General features: G+C 43.6%; 2 protein-coding genes across 3 annotated transcripts; one reads left to right on the top strand and one right to left on the bottom strand.

Moving 5' to 3' along the window:
- Window positions 1–952: 952 nt before the first annotated feature.
- Window positions 953–2,155, top strand: LOC104269269 (chromosome unknown open reading frame, human C12orf65). The gene is made up of 2 exons (XM_009875697.1): window positions 953–1,225; window positions 1,937–2,155. The coding sequence occupies exons 1-2, from the start codon at window positions 953–955 to the stop codon at window positions 2,153–2,155; spliced, it is 492 nt and encodes a 163-aa protein (XP_009873999.1).
- A 1,217-nt stretch (window positions 2,156–3,372) lies between these two features.
- Window positions 3,373–16,012, bottom strand: CDK2AP1 (cyclin-dependent kinase 2 associated protein 1). 2 transcript variants are annotated; one of them, XM_009875694.1, is made up of 4 exons: window positions 15,894–16,012; window positions 7,850–7,956; window positions 6,900–7,026; window positions 3,373–4,207 (listed from the first exon to the last, which is right to left on the bottom strand). In XM_009875694.1, exons 2-4 carry the CDS (start codon window positions 7,925–7,927, stop codon window positions 4,140–4,142), a joined length of 273 nt encoding a protein of 90 aa, XP_009873996.1. In that variant the 5' UTR covers window positions 7,928–7,956; window positions 15,894–16,012; the 3' UTR covers window positions 3,373–4,139. The 2 variants fall into 2 exon arrangements, with proteins under 2 accessions (XP_009873996.1, XP_009873998.1); XM_009875696.1 differs by lacking the exon at window positions 15,894–16,012 and having other exon boundaries at window positions 7,850–7,960.
- Window positions 16,013–16,561: the final 549 nt, after the last annotated feature.

The following is a 16,561-nucleotide window of genomic DNA, read 5'->3' as shown; positions in this document are numbered from 1 at the left end:
GTGCCGCAGCCTTGGTCCCTGCAGGAGCTGGGTTTCAGAAGGGGAAGGTTATTGTTCTGTGGACACGGCTCTGCTGGAGTCCACGCTTAAAGATCTCATAAGCAAAGCTCTTGGTATTAAAAAAATATCTTAAGCTCTTTTCTGTATCGTAAGGCACGTGTTTCTTGGAGACTTTCTGCGTTAATGAAATCTCGAGAAAACTCGGCCGTATCTTGCAGGTTTCCTCTTACAGCTCCGGTGCCAAGTAGCCAGAACAGGCTCACCGTGGGCAGGGTTCTTTTTTTTTGACTTTGCCTTACCTGTTGGCAGGCTTGCTTTCAAAGCGGCTGTTTTTGGGGGGGCGGACAGCTCCAGATCTAGGTAGCAGTTCTGCTAAATTTTTCTAAATGTTTTTCGCAGAAAAAAAAAAAAGTACTTTATAGTGCCACCAAGTGGACATGCTGAATTGCTAATAAAGCTTTCTTAAGGTTATTTTTATTCCCACAATCATGTTCAACTGTTGCTACATTCTGCTTCCTCACAAGCTGAAGTATTTTCTTCGGAATCAAATGAAATATTTCAAGCATACCAGCGTGTATTGTTCTAATTGCTTACCTAACGCCGTGCTGAGGAGTGCCGTCTGACAGCAGCCGAACCTGACATTCCTCATTATCCAAGCTTGTTAACAGGATCAATACAGGATATAGGATACTTGTGATGTGAGATGGAGTGTCCTACATTTGCTGTATTAGACCACTCACCAAATCCTGTGCACACTAGAGCCTTGACCTCAGAATCTGGAAACCACTGTACTGGAGCAAGGTCAAAAGACAATTCTAGACCATGTCATCTGTTTAGATAAGGATATTTTGTTTCCTCTACTAACCTGGCATTAAAAAGGCATCTCACAGTAAATTCATTCCCCACTTCTATTTCAGGTTTCAATCCAGAGAAACTGTGTCCTCGTTTCTGTATGAATGTTCCAAGTTTATTTCATTTTGCGTTCTTGCTGAGAGAAGTACGGACGTCATGGAGACCGTGGATTTTGAGGAAGCAGCAATTTTCTCTGCCCAGAGCACCCTCACTTCAGGCAGCAGGAAAGAAGAACTCTCCCAATCTTCTTGAATTAACCGAGACAGAATTAAAAGAACAGTTTGTAAGAGGTGATGGCCCAGGAGGTCAAGCCACAAATAAGACAAACAACTGTGTTGTCTTGAAGCATATTCCATCTGGGATTGTAGTGAAGGTAACTGTATTTTATTTTACTAAGTCACAAATCACCTCATATCTTCCAAGTCTCCTTTCATAGTAAAGCATAATAGTAGTAAAGCAAGTGTCATGGAGGAGAAGTTTCTGTGTATTGTAAAGGATCTTAGCAAGAAGCATTTTTAGCTATCAGTAGATAAACAAACTTGGGGTCGTAGCGATCTTCCTGGCTTTGGCATGCAGTACTGGTTTGTAGTTTTCAGTAAAATTTATCTTCATTGTAGCTGCCTTTCAGTGGCCACTGTCACATTCGTATCTCTCTTGTGAGTCGGTTAGAAGGTCTTCCTGAACAAGTTTATCATATTTGCCCTGCACATTCTTTTTAAGTATTACTCTTTCCTCCTTCTTGTGGATTAATACTTTGAAATTAATCTTTACTTCCTTATCACAAGGGGAAGACACAGTTCAGTTAAACTCAGAAGCGGCTTTCCAAAGTAATATGGGAGCATTAAAGATTAATGCAAAAGCCAGTCTGACAAGTAGCAGTAGCAAATAAATAATTATTAGGCAGCCTCTCCAAAATATATCAACCCAACAAAAGTTCCAGCATTTCTTGTCAGGATGATGCTCTTGGGTTGCAGGGGGAGGGAATTTTCTTTACTGTAACGACAGGAATATGTAGACTGAAATGGACAGCTGAAGAATAAACAGGTTAAAGTTCCTGTAAAAATGTCCTATTGTATTTCTTCAGTGTCATCAGACAAGATCAGTGGAGCAGAACCGAAAGATAGCCAGAGAAATCCTGCAGGAAAAAGTTGACCTGTTCTACAAAGGTGAAGCCAGTGATGTTTTTAAAGAGAAGAAAGCATCAGAGATGAAGAAGCAGGAGAAAAAAAGAAGAGCAAAGGAAAACCTAGAAAGGAAAAAGCATTTTAAAGAGATGCAACAACTGGATAAGAAATCAACGTGAAATGTGGACTTACCCTAGTAGGGTAAGGGAAACGTTTGTCATTATACCTAGACACAGTTTTACAGATTACATAGGGTTTTATAAGCATAACTGAAATATGGAGTAGGGACCTGCTGTTACTGTAAAACTAAAGTGACAGAAGCAGTCACATATTCCTACTTTCTGCCGTCATCTCATCACATCCAACTGTCAGTTTTCCTGTCAAGTTCAGAAGATGATAAACCTGTCCTTGTTAAAATTTCCACCATTGTTAAGGGAGACCGAAAAAAAAATATCAGTAGATCTCCTTCTGCCCAGATGATACCGTATGATGTTGTGTAGGAGTTCCAATAGTAAGAACAGCCTTGAAAAGTTATAACTTTCCATCCTTACTCAGGCAATGCCTCTACTGACATAAAGCCTTCATACACAGTAACTAAGCTTAGATATTGGTTCTGATGCTGTGAAGGACACGCTGACAGAAGAGACATCAGTAAGTGGTTGACTTCTTTGAATGTGTAGCTGAACAGATGCTCTGTCCTGCTCCATTTTGAATGAAGTTGAAACAGAACCTTTACAAATCTTAGCAGGAGTGCTGACGAGCATTGCGGTGGAAGGCACTCTGCAAGCAAGGCTTGGTCAGTCGTGTTCTTCCAGCTGAAAGGTAAAACTGGGTCATTACAGATAAAGAACACGGCGTGTTGGAAGCTGCCTCCCAAAGCAACAGAACCCAGTTCATCCAAGCTATGAAGTAATTAACTTTGCCTCTTAATGCTGTACTTTCTTCAAGTATCCATCGCTCCGTATGTATTAAGAAAACCCAGATATCCCATCTTCCTCAGGATTAGATTTGATTGTAGAGTACTGGTACTTTGAAGAAGTGCACTTTTCTGGTTTAATCCTGTTGGTAACTAATTCTTAACCAGAACTTCTCTTGAATTTTTGGATAGAACCCTCATTGGCCGCCACCAAGTTCTCGCCTTCGACAGGGAAGGGAGAGTGATTGAAGAACCAAAGCCAGAGTACATTTTTGGAAAGCAATGGAGACGACCAGCAACTCTGCTGCTATCTTGGAGAGATGAACTGCATCCAGGTTGTGCCATGGATGGAAACTCTCCAGTGATCTGCAGGCCTGTTCTCTGTTCCTGAACTTGAGCCCCCTGCATGAAGGTTAAATTTTTATCTGTCAAGAGTTCTTGTTCACAGAGTATGAATCTGCTTAAATTGACTGTACATAGTTTTAATACAAACTGTTAATGAAAATAAGCTTTATTACATCAAGTAATAAATACATACAAAGATGCAAATAACAGTTTTAGTAATTTATCCAGAATTTTCTTTTTTTTTGGCAAACGTTTAACTGAAATCTCCAGCCTTAATGTAGAAATTAGCTTTCTGGGACCTTGTTATTTAATAGGCTTCCCTATTTTCCATATAAGTCATGCACTTTAAATGGACTTCAAAGCACTAACAGTCATGCAAATGTTTATGCAAAACGAACAAAAAAGGAAAAATAAGAGAAGGAGAAGGTTATTTCTAAGCAGGGTCTATGCTGTATGACAAATTGTGACTTAGCAGACTACTAGAGTACAGCATGCTATTCTGCATTTATTAAAAAATATCCCTAGAGCGTATGTCAAGCTTTGACAGTCTGGGGTTAAGTGAATATAGTCAAAGGAAAAAAACAGAGTGAGACTGTGGCTGGATAAGAAGAGAACTCAAATATAGCCTGGGAGAGAAAGAGCATTCCTCTGCATGCAGTTCAGTTTTCATGTTTTAGAAACATTTTGGGGTGTTTCAACATCTTTACAAAATGCAAACCCTCGGTAAGTTGAAAAATCCTTATTTTCTCATTCTTGACTATACATTTTTGTAAGGGCAAAACAAGAGAAAGGTAAAACATTCAAAATAAAGGTATTTGCCTGAATGTTTCGAGAGTCAAAAGGAATTAAGTGTTACTTTTTCTTCATTAAGAGGTGGAAAATCTTGCAGCTGAGTGAGCGGGCTAGGATCTTGCATTTCGTTCCGTCTCAGCCAAGCATTCTCGAACTAATCCTCTAGCATGAATAATGCCTGCAAAAGAATTAGACATATTTTAAATCATCTCATTCAGGTCACACTTGTAATGACAGTTCAGAGAAAGGTTTACGTATTTCTGTCTCGAGTTGCCAAGGCTACTGCAGCATGCCTCAGGAACAGGAGCGATCCCTCGCTTCCCAAGTATCAGCTGCTGCTAGACTAAGTGTGCTTTCCTAAAGTGGCATTATAAATTGAAAAGGGACTAAAACTAGGAGTCAGATCATGGTAAGATTTGTAGGTCTGCAGTGACAGGTATATCTCAGTGTGCAGTGCAGGCCTGTTTAAAATCAGAGACTCAACAGAAAAAAAAAATCATCTTACTAGCCTGTGAATTATTTTGCTAAAATGGAGTGAGAAAAAAATACCAAGTTATGTGGGAAGGCATTTTAGCAAGCTCTAGAAGTCTTAATACATTGGGGTAGTTCTTCTCTGAGAGGATGCACCAAAATCCAAGCCTTTATAATACTGCTTAAACACAAGTTGTATCTCTCATAAGAATAAGAAATTTTTTATGGTGTGTGCAAAAAGTTACCCCCTAACACTGGCTCAGCTCCCAGTGTAAATCATCACCACTTTACATGCTGCCATGTCTACTCTCAGCTGATAGACATAATGTGGAATTTTCCACTACGAGTCCTGTTGCCTTGAATTCCAGCAATCTGGACCTTGATCTTAATCCTGGAACCAAACCTAGATTCATGTTCACAGAGCTGCTGAAAGAACAGAGCTTGAGATAGATTTTTTTTTTTTTTTTTTTTAAATGAGAGACAGGAAGATTTTTTCTGCAACAAACGAGGTTATATTTTACTGACAGGACAAGATAGAAGGCGACTTCTCCACTCAGTTGTGCTCCTTAGGAAGGTACAGAAAGGACAATAAGGCAATAGATGAAGTTTAATTTCTATTGAGAGACAATGGATTCTGTTTCTAGAAGGCTGCTAGCCCAAGTCACAACAACAGCCTTTAAACCCAAGGAGTACTGACCTGGGACTTGATGGGTGCAAGGCTCTGCAGAGGGTTAAATGGGCACAGACAAATAAAGCCATATCCCGAAGCCGTGGGATGCAGAAGCGTGTACTCAGAGCAGTGCATTAGACCTGGGTCTGGTGGCAGGACGCCCAGTTTATGCAGCAGAACTACCCTGAATTATGTAGAACACTGGGAATTTGGCCAGTTTTGGAGGTCAGTAGCCTCTGTGCTTGGGAGCAGGTGGAGCTGGGGACAGGGACTTTATTCAGGAATAACCACCACATGGCCATGAAGGCTGTCGTCACGTGGTTACCCTCAATCACTTTTGCTCTCACACTTGCACATGCTCCTTCAGCCATAAGGCTCTCAAAATGGAAATCCGAGAGGTGCATTTGTGACCAAAAGATGGCAGCAAAAAGTATTTATTTGAGATTCTTTGCAACACTGGCAAGTCACAGTGGCAGCACTGAATCTTAAACCCGCATTAGCCAACAAACTAAATACTGCAAGAACCAGCGAGATAATTTTTCCTCACTGAACTGAACCTTTCAGGTCAGAGAACGTCTGCATCTCTCTGTCTCTCTCAAGTCGTGCCCATTAGCCTATTGCCATTCATGATCTATTAATACTGACTCAGGCAATGCAATAAAGAGAGACTCCAGCAACATTGATTTTAGCTGGGCCAGATTCCACTTACCACTCATCAGCAGGCTTTATTGCATCCTTTCCCAGAACAGCTACTAGTCATTTTATTGCATGTCACAGCAGATATATTACTTTCCCATAATGGTTGAGCCTTAAATAAAGCTTTGTAGTCATGAGTAAATGTACGGGGGATTTGCAAGGTGGTGAAGTTAGTCTGTTACAATAACATTCCCATTCAGGGCTGAATGCATGAGTCAAACTCAGCACAAGGACCGAGGAAAGGGAGGAGAAGGTAACTACATTATACTGTCAAAGAACAGAGGTGCCAGCACAACTGTTGCCGATGGCCTTTTGGGGTCATTTCAGGAGCTGGAGCAACGGAACTTCCCGCTGCTCCTTCAGAAATATCCCTCGCACGTCCCCAGCAGAGGACAATGTCAAGCTGATGTCAGCAGTGGGGCATGCAGGGGTTTCCTTTACACTGCAAGGAAAGGGCATTTATTACCCCTTTTAGCTGACAAAGCAAAGCTAAAGAGACCTCACCCGCCAAGCCTAAAATTATCACAATGCAGTATTTCTTTAGGCAAAATGCACTTTACTGAAGACTCTTGAGGCAAGTAGATGGCTGATGTAAAAAAGTAAACAATGTTTGGCTGTATGTTTTGGAGACTGGGGAGAAAAGGGAATTGAACGGGAAGTAAGTCACCAAGGAACCTGAAAGAACATATCCATTAGACACCTTAAGGGTTCTAAAAGAATTACAGAATTGTTGAGGCTGGAAAAGACCTCTGGGATCATCAAGTCCAGCCTATGACTCAACAAGGTTTGAATTGTTACCAGCAACTCCCCTTGTGCACATGAAACACATTTTGGCACTGGTTTATCTACCAACTACAGCGCAAATCTCGATCCCAACTGAAATCCCAAGGTTTCAGTCACTTGTTAATACACCTAGTTTAACAACGGGCTCAAGACAGCTCTCCCCTTTCAAAGGAAACAGCTGTCACGAAGCTGACGAATAGTCAGTGCACAGTGTATGCGACAATTTATTTTCAATAAATTTAAACGTTACCTCTTTTTAGCCTCTCCATCGCACTTTTACTCCCGGCATATGTGGGTCTAATCTCTTTTCCTAATTCTTCTATGATAGCTAGAAGTTCTGCGTATTTGCTTTGCGGTACTTGACTGCTGCTGGTACCCTGTAGTTGAAAGTAGATTAATCACAATCAAATACTGCTAAAACCAAAATAATTACACCAAACAGCAACTGAAGGAACAGAAATAGTACTGGAAGCCGCTTCTTAAAAAAATTCAATTTCAGGCTTTATATATAATCATCATTTTATTTTTGTGCTGCTATGTGTCCTTAAAATATCAGGATCAACTGGGAGGATGCACCTGCAAGACTGGGACCTTAGGTGAAACAAGTTAAAACAGTCCTGCAAGAACAGCAAACTGGCAACTGCTTGTTTAACTCTGCTTCTGCTTATTTTCAATGTTTACGTGTACATTTGGTGGAGAAGTTAACTAGGCTGGGGGAGTGAGGAGCAGATAAAACAAAACTGCCCATATTATAAGGGAAATCCTATTAAATCAAATACATTTCACAGAAAGTTTACCACTAGATTCCTGAGGCAGCCCACGGGACTGTGTGACATACTTCATGAGACTGGATTTTAGAATATAAATTTCCCAAAGCAAAACAGTATAGAAATACTCATCTTTTAACACGTAATTTTAAAATATGTTACAGCCCATACTACCAGAACATAACTCAAGACATGGTTCACTGTGACTCAGATGAGATGGGACTAACAGTTAATTAGTAACCAATCTCACTCAGCACTCTGCTTAGCCTAATTTGATCCCAAGACATGTGCGATGAATCAGTCTGGCATTTGGGTTTGATTTCAGATCTTGGTGGGAGGGAGGAACACCTCGGATTACAGGCCATGATCCACGCGATTACGCAAACTTAGGGTCAGCGATCTGGTTAAAGAACAGCAAGAAGCGGAGCTGTACCTGCATCCCTTGTGTATAGCCTAGAGATGGGGGGCCGTAGTCATTTATAAGCTGTCGGTATTGTGCAGATGTTGCCATACTTGTGGAAGGGGAGTGAACACTCCCAGCTGCAGAGAGAAAAAAGAAAAAAAACGTTATTATCTAAAGATTAATTAGCCTTTTACAGTAAGACACATTTTAATCATTTTTTTTCCCTAAAGCTATGACCTCTCACCTTTGTCTAAGCTCATCAATAACACTATTTGCTAGGAAGAGAATGGTTAAATTAATGCCTCTCTTAACTTTTGCCGTACATTTGAAAATGGCACAGCCTGCAACACTGTCAGTGCAAACTGCCTAAAGTGTAGCACGCCAAGGTGTTCTGCCTAGACAAACTGTAAATATTAAGGAGCCCTATTTTTGCTTTTATACATTCCACACAGATGAGTCTAACGTACTCTGCTATTTTTACTTTTTCAGCGCCAGTTATCCAAAAGTAATTTTGCAACTCAAAGTCTCATTACGTGGCCGATGCAAGTTACCCTCAGTACGATTTTCGGCCAATGCCAAAACTATTCATAGAGAACCGTCAGATGACCTACGTCAGATCTGCTGCTCGCTGTGTGACATCAGAGGCAAAGGCTGTCACTGTTATTCTTCTCTCTGTGGTATCAAACATTTTTAGCTGGTCAAGCTGTACTATGTAAAGTAACCATTTGGGGTTATAAAAAGTTAGGAAAGATTACATTCAGATCGACAGAGTTTTGAGTCAGCTGGGAGTTACAGCAGCAGACTCTAATGTGATCATTGATTAACTGCTCCAGAAACGAACAATCAGAACACTCCCTGCCCTTCGCCCCGCAACAGCAAGAATTTGGGTTGGAGAACCAACTGTTCGATTTTTTCTTAGGGGGCTTAATTACGCTGCCCGTTTCACAACAGTGCTTAGAGGACCTGGTGGTTACGGGCTGTAACTCAGGACTACGGGCGCATTACACCACCCAGCTTGTTTGCTCTTGCAGCAGAAGTGCCCTTGCATCCACTGATGCTGCTGTCTTTGCCTGTAGGCACAGACACAGACTGCCTGCTGTCTGGAAAAACTTTTCCCCTTACCGACTCCTTTGCTCAAAATTCCCAACTGTCTCTCAGATGAAGAACAGATCTCATTTACAAGCCTTCATTTAAATCTAAATTAAACTGATGCTAAAAGTCACTGGGGCTCCGAACTATGTAAATCTCTAGCTTTGTTTTAAAGTTGCAAGTTATTTCGTTCCTATTTTCCCCGCACTACAAGAAAAGCAAGCCAGCAGTGGAAGAGACTCTTCTCCTGGTTTCGAAAGTCTCTTTCCACTTCAGAATTAATCACAGGATATCGCTGTGGTGGTGTCTTCATTCCAAGAAGAGAGGGCATTCTTAATTTTTACTAGCTAATTCAATGAGAAATCCTAAAAAAGGCAAATTGGGCTGGTCACTAGGTCATCTTAAAAAAAAAGCCAGGTTTCTCTTTAACTAAGCTGCTACACTTTATGCCATTACCATCCGCATTTCTGTCGCTGTGGTTTCACACGGAGCTAACTGTCACATTTTGCTAAGGCATATAAAACCCCAAAAACTAAACACACCCATAGAGCAGAGCACTGCAAAGGAACACCACAGACATCAGCTATTCTCTTGATTAGTTCTTCACGTTATCAGCTCAAAATACACTCACAATTGTAAGATTTCTGTTGTACAACTCAGTCAGCCTTTCAAGTCCAGATGACTGAATTTCAACAGTTGTCAACCATGACACAACAGCAAACCGCATCTTTCCTACAAGGACTTTCAAAATGCTTCAAAAACATTAATGAGCTCCTTGTGCTGCAAGGTAAGGAGGTTTAATTACCTCAATTAAGCAGAGAAAGGCTGAAGCGATTTTTCCTTGTGTACAATAAAACAAAAGACCCATCCTGCAAAGACTTGTTCCTGAGCTGCTACCGCAGGCAGTCACACATAAGACCTGGGAGCTCCATCCTGGCTCAGGAATCCCGCTCTATCCTCTGAGCAAACCTTAGCTACAGCCCACGCACAACAAAAAACAATTTATCACCACCGTATCAGTTCATGATAATATAGCGCAGATAATTTAGCGATTGTTTCAGATCATGTTGATTTAAGCAACGACACGTGCTTCGTCCGTACAAAATAACACAGCAGGGAACGTCTAGATAAGAAAGGAACCCTGCTAAGAAACGTGATGTGCCGAAACAAAGCAACGGATCCAGGGGCTGCCCAAGAAAGTTTCACAGATGTGAAAGCCAGCAACAGTGGTGAGTAGTTGGTTTCGGCAGGGGAGCTTGAATCCAGCCGTGACACAGTCAGTCCTGAATGACAAGAACTTTTAGCAGGCAGCTGTGAGGGAGAACCTGCCCGCTGGAGTCGGAGCATCGCTCCGGATTCGAGTCAGCCATCCCATCTATAGAGCTGAGTCCCATCTCTAGAGTTGAGTCGCTGGGGCGGCCGAGGGTGCAGCATTGTCTCCTGTACCCGTGGCATATGCAGAGCTGTGCTGCAGACACTAGAGGCCATCGCTGAGTACGGCGTGCCCTGCCAAATGACAGATCGTGGTAACCATGGTGAGTTTACCCGTTTCTTTGCAGTCTGCATCAAAAATGTAATAAGACATAATGCCATGCGCCGACCACTTTATCAGCAGCAGCAGCAGGCCCAGAGAACAAAGAAAAGGATTTGACTTGGCCGTGGTACCAGCCTCCGCACGCCCAGGTCAGAAGTTGCGCCAGTCAAACTCAGCTGGACGGGGGGAAAAAAAAAGAAAAATCCTTGATTTCACCTCAGTTTAAGATAATGCAATCATGAAAATGAAATTAATTGTGGGGGTATTAGTATCTTGCAGGGCAACGGACCTCGAGCTTTCTGACTATCACTTTGTATGTTAATCTCAAGCAGAAGCCCTGGGTCTTGGATGACTATTACTCAACTAACCCAAAATATATCTGCATGTCTGAACATCCTGTATATCTCAGATTAAAGGAAAAAAAAAATCAGCAGCTATTGCTATTATAGTTACCAAGAAAAATTAGGCCAGGAAGTTTCACAATCAATATTCAGTCAAAAATCAGTGTGATGATTAGGTATTCACTAGAGAGAAAGAAAGGAAGGGGGAGCTAAACTGAGGCTTACTCTCCCATGTTAAAATGACAATGGAGACAAGGCTGTTAAGAACTGACAGAATTGAAAAGGGAATGTGCTTGGTACTGAATTTAAGTGACACCTTGTATCACATCCCAAATTGTCTTAGTGTTTGCCCATGTATAAAACTTAAATTAATAAACATGCTCTCCTCCCTCCACTTTCCTAATTAAATGTACACAAAACCTTTTATATACCCATTTATTCTTGTGCCAACAATGTCTTTTACTTCTGTACTCAAACAGAAAACTGCCAGAAGCATTTTTCCCACAAAAATATAGAGATTTCCTTGTTAATCAATATTAATCTTTATTAATTGGGGATGGGGAGTGTCTCACAATACTGTGAACAGAAATGAGATTTTTTTTGTGTCAAAACCTTTTCCTTCCAGCAGTGTGTCTGAGCCCAAATTAACGCCCTGGGAGACAAAGGATCTAGAATCAATCTTTGTTTGCCTAAACTCCCATTGACCAAGAATCTTCCCCTTAATTTCCAATACGTCTGTAAGAATCCCTTCAGTTCCTGTGCTACTGTTTCCAAGCCTGGGCAGTGATACCAATTTGCTGATCTAAGTTTTAATTCTTAATTCTTTTGCTGATGCTTTTTGGAAAAATAACTGGGAAGGCAGTTTACTGTGTGCCTGGAGCCGGAACGCTGGGGTACTCTCCCAGCAGATGCCAAGGCATCTACACAGCTCAATTGATTTACTCTCCCAAACAGCAAAGTAAAATCAGGGGTAGTTACTCAACTCACAGATTTACTCACGTACAACTGACTTAGACAAGTCAAGAGCCAGCCCCGTTAGACATAAGTTTTGCTACTGCCCTGCCCTTTGTAAGGCCCTACAAAACTGCACAAGGTCCCATAAACCCGCAGAGGTGAACTCCTGCCATTTCACAAACTCTTTGTGCACATGAACATGACAGCCTGTAAGAAGAGATACCCTGTAGCTTGGAGTTCAGCCAAGGTGTACGCTGCAGTCTGTGGAATCTCACTGCTTCTGCCTCTATTTCACAATCTCTTGAAGGTGAAGTCACTCGCATCGTAAAGGCTGCTGCCATTTAGAGCGCTCCTTCTACAGAGCCGGACGCTGGAGGTTACTGCCTCTGCCACACAACAGAGGACACTCCTCGTCTGCTTCAGACGACAGCACTTCGCTTCCCGACAGCATTCCCTATGAGACAACCCGGCTGGAATACTTTAACTGAGAGGATGTAACTTCTTCTGTCCTAAACCAGACAACTTTGCAACAAAACACGTGGAAGTGTCCACCTCAGCTACTCTATCCAGGTATCTTCCAGCGCAGGGAGAGGTAACAGTTTCAACCAGCGCGGCCACTGCTGTTGCAAGCATTTGAACTCAGTTGTAGAGTTTTGACTGACTACACCAGTATTTGACTCCTCAGCCCTCTCAGCACTTTGGTTTAAGTCCATCCATAGGACACCACATGCATGTCCACACAAGCAGCTCTACTGCACAGCCAAGCCACACGCTGAAGTTGCCAACTCCGAGCGAAAACAGCCGGCCCCCACTTCCCTCAACCTTCCAGTCAGTTTTTTAATTTAAAATAAGGGACTCCGCTCTTATGTGCACAAAACATTCCTTACAGCACTGCCTGTAAAAGTTGCATTTTCACTATTTCCCCCTTAAACAGCCCTTGTGGCAGAAACAGACCTTTCTTTGAATAAAACTATTTCCTTTTAAAAAAATCCAGTGCGCACACACATAAATATGTTCTCAAGAACGAGGACATTCTTTATCGTAACAGCCAGAGGCCTTGCTCTTTTGATCTGTCACACCCTGGGCCTTTCCTCTGGTACTCTCATTCTGTTTAATCTTTCCATGTGGATAATGGTCGTGTTTTATGTCTCCTCTTCCTAATCCCTGCTTTTTTTTTTTAAATCAGAAAAGCAAACGCCAGTCAGTCAGATTCCCCAATATTCTTCTTTTCTAGCTTGCAACACAGGCTATTTCTACCCTAGCAAGTTACTTGGCACAACAGGAAAGGATCAAAAGATGAAAACATTTGGTATATGCACATCACATGTGGTTGGGGTGAGGGCATATGATTTAAGATTAGATTTTATTCTGGCCCCCGAGACGAAGCATCTGTATCATGGGTATGGTTCAAAGCTGTCCCATCTTTGGTTCGGACGCCTGTGTTCCCATTAAAAGGGACGGACCATCAGCACTGCACAACCAGAGCAGAGCTTCCAGTTGACTTTTAGCCAGAAGGAATCAAGCTAGCACGAACCAAAACCACCCTGCAACTCAGCCGCCATGTGACCGGTGGGGACGATGAGGTTTGCTGACTGGGAAGACCATACGATTGCTCTGACGCTGAACACTCAACGTGCACAAAGACAAAAATGCCCATTTTCTGAATGTCCAAACTTGAAAATTGCCAATTCTGAAACATGTTCAGCATGCTTCTTTTCAGACCATTTTTAACTTCACACAGACTTCGAGAGATCAGGGAACCGGCAAATTTCAGTTTGAATTGGAGAGGGGAGTACGTTTCCTAGAAATTATCTCCTTTGCTAAAGCACAAACACTTTGCTCTCTGCTCTGCCTACGAACAGTATTCCTTCCCGCACTCCCACTCCAAAACCAACCTCTCAATATGGACAACAATACCAAACATAAGCTGTCTCTGTAAAGGGTGACAAGCAAGCCATTTACTCACACAAGCCTGCGCCGCAGTCTTAATAATAAAAGGAACAGGCTAGTGGGCTTGACAGCGTTTCTCAGGACCGAATGAAATCGGCCTCTCCAGCTGGTTGTTACAGCCCCAGTTAGGGACATTATTTTCATTTCACCTCTCAGTGAGAACTTGCAACTTTTCACCAAGAAACTTCTGGTTGCCGTGAGGTGTGGCAGGTGCACTGACAGCTCTGTTGGTCCTCAGCTACAGCAGTACCTGTTGTACAGGTCATCACTTGTTCGTGCAGAGCCGAGACGCACCTCCTTCCCTTGTCACAGTCTGCCCGAATTTGTTTTTCCAGATCCTACGAACAACCATTTTTTTTATGTTTTATTACAGGAACAGGGTCTTGCCTTGAAACATTTCTGCAAGAATTAGAATAAAACGAAAGGAAGAAATCCCAAGCTGTTTCTGCTGGCTTCTCTTCTTGAAACTACTTTCCTCTGACCTGTGCATACTCTGAACGACAAAAGGAACACTGGTGAATATTCACAGGGGCAGAAAACACATGGAAACAAAGGGAAAGACAAACTACGGACCAGTTCATAGCTGGTGCAGCTGGTGTCTGAAGTCAACGGAAATGCTTTATTTCAGGGCAGCTCAGTAGCCAGCCCTCTTACAGAGAAACAGAATTAAACAATATGAAACACAAGACGGCTGAGGAGGAAACTACTGTGCAAGATTCAGTATTATAAGCAAGAAAATACAAACTGACAGCCTGGGGTGCTGCATGCAAGGGCCCAATTCCCAGTGCACAGGCCCCCCAGGAAGGTGATGGATAATTCAGCCAAAAACCGCTGCAAGCCTGGCTGCAGACACCCTGGGCCAGGTGTCACCACTGACCTGGGCAACGGGGAACAGGAATAAGCACCAAATTCTGCTGTGGCAACAACTTCTTCCCTCAAAATGGTGTAAGGCAGAGGAGTCAGCACCCAGATGCTTCCAGCATCCTGAGTCACTTGCAGAGCAGCCGCATTTTCCCCACCCGCAGTCATCCCCAGATCTGCCGGCAGCCCACCGAGGCTTCCTCCCCTCCCCTGAAACAGCTCCTTACTTCAGTTCAGGTTTCTGAATCCCAAAATACCCTCCTGTGCAAGAACAGAGCACGGTCACCCACCAAACACAGCTGCTTCATCTCACTGGTCCCCTTACTGAGTGCAGATTAAACGTGATTTTGCGGAGTGGCCACTCTCAGCCTAAACTTGAAAGGAGTTAGCTCCGCAGTAAGGACGCAGCTCCAGGAGCTGAGTCGACACCGTCTTTCCAAATACTCCTGCACCAGAAGCCCTGCACTGCAGGGAAGCAGCATTACCTCCCAGAGGAAAATCCCTGTGAGATCCACAGCTGGCCAGAGCCCTCCGTCGGCAGAGACCAAAATATTCAGCATTCATACAGACAGGCTTCTGCAGGGCTGATTTCAGGCCAAAAGGGACAGATTTCCTGTTTTCCTCTCCTCCGCAGGACGGGGAGGGGGGGGGAGCATTCACCCCAGGTTTGGACGCAAACCTAAGATTTATCCTCCTGTCTGGGGGGCATTTAATTTCAGCACAATAGAGAAGCGATCGCCTTCGACTGGGAATTAAAGCTCCAGAAAGGAGGGGGCCATTTGCAGTCATATCACTGTGAATGCGATATGTGCAACTGCAAGGACTGCTTTGTCTAACTCCCTTGGCCTTAGGCCACGGAGCTGGCAATACCACGAGCTAGAGGAAGAGCTGGTGCGTGAGGATAATGGCAGAAGACAGGGAGGGAAGAGAGAGCCCATTTTGGATTCAGAGGAGGGCATTCTTTCATTGAAAAGATTCTGGGGGTGTCGAGGATGATCCGAACTCAGGAGAGAGGACAACTTAGACAGGAATAGTTCCAGCATGACAGAAAACTGCTGCTAACTTGCCGTTAGAAGCGGAAAATTAAAAAAAAAGGGGGGGGTGGGAAGAAGAGGTAAAACTGCTTGAAAAAATCTACCCCCCTGATCGCAGCAGGAGCGTTAGAAAGCACACCGACACGGCAGCGGGAGGACTGGAGACAGAAACTTCACCACTCAGCTCGCATTGCAAGCAGCATGTCTGACCTGGGATTTCGCAGTCCTCGCTCGCGGAGCAGCCAGATTCGGACCCCCCCCCCATAGCATGACCTAATCGCCACCCCTCACCCACCACCGCTAAATACCACCTTTGTTTTCCCTGCGATTTTACAGCTGTTCCGGAGAGCAAGGCACAGGTTCTCGTGGGAGCCGACAGGAGAACGGTTTCCCTTGCTGGGCTTTGTTTTCTTTCTTTTTTTTTTTTTTCCTTTCTTTCCTCCGGTGACACTCCTGCTTTTTGTCAAAAAATCCTTAGCACATCCCCTGCTTCCTGACCCCTTTTGCCGAGCAGCACTGGGGCCCACGGTGCTCCCCAGGCACGACCCGGGCACACTGAGCTGTTCCCAGCTCCGCAGCCCCACCGCGCTCGGCTCCACGCAGGATCCAAGTGTCCGAGAACAGGGACCTCAGTTCATGCACCAGCTGGTGACAGTTCCTCGCAGTAAAAACAAGATTTCCGCTCTCCTGGTCGCTAGAACAGAGGTGCATCTTGTTGATCCCTTTCGTCCATCAATCTCTCCCGGGATTACAACCGCACACGGCGCTGTAAAAAAAAATCACCCAGGCAGATTTCCCTCCCTCCCTAAAAGCAATGGCAAAACTTTCCCTTCTCCAAAAAAAAAAGGTAAAAAATAATAAATAAATAAATAACAACCAGTCTGGTTTCTGGCTGCCGATGGTCTGATGCCAACCCTGCAGGGCTGGGGCTGCGGGGAAGCGAGACGGGAATATTTTTTTTGAGTCAGAACCAACTTCT

This window comes from Apaloderma vittatum, unplaced genomic scaffold (assembly GCF_000703405.1).
Source record: "Apaloderma vittatum isolate BGI_N311 unplaced genomic scaffold, ASM70340v1 scaffold30608, whole genome shotgun sequence".
Classification (NCBI taxonomy): Eukaryota; Metazoa; Chordata; class Aves; order Trogoniformes; family Trogonidae; genus Apaloderma; species Apaloderma vittatum.
The sequence above is the reverse complement of the archived record's forward strand: the minus strand, read 5'-3'. Positions and strand labels throughout refer to the sequence as shown.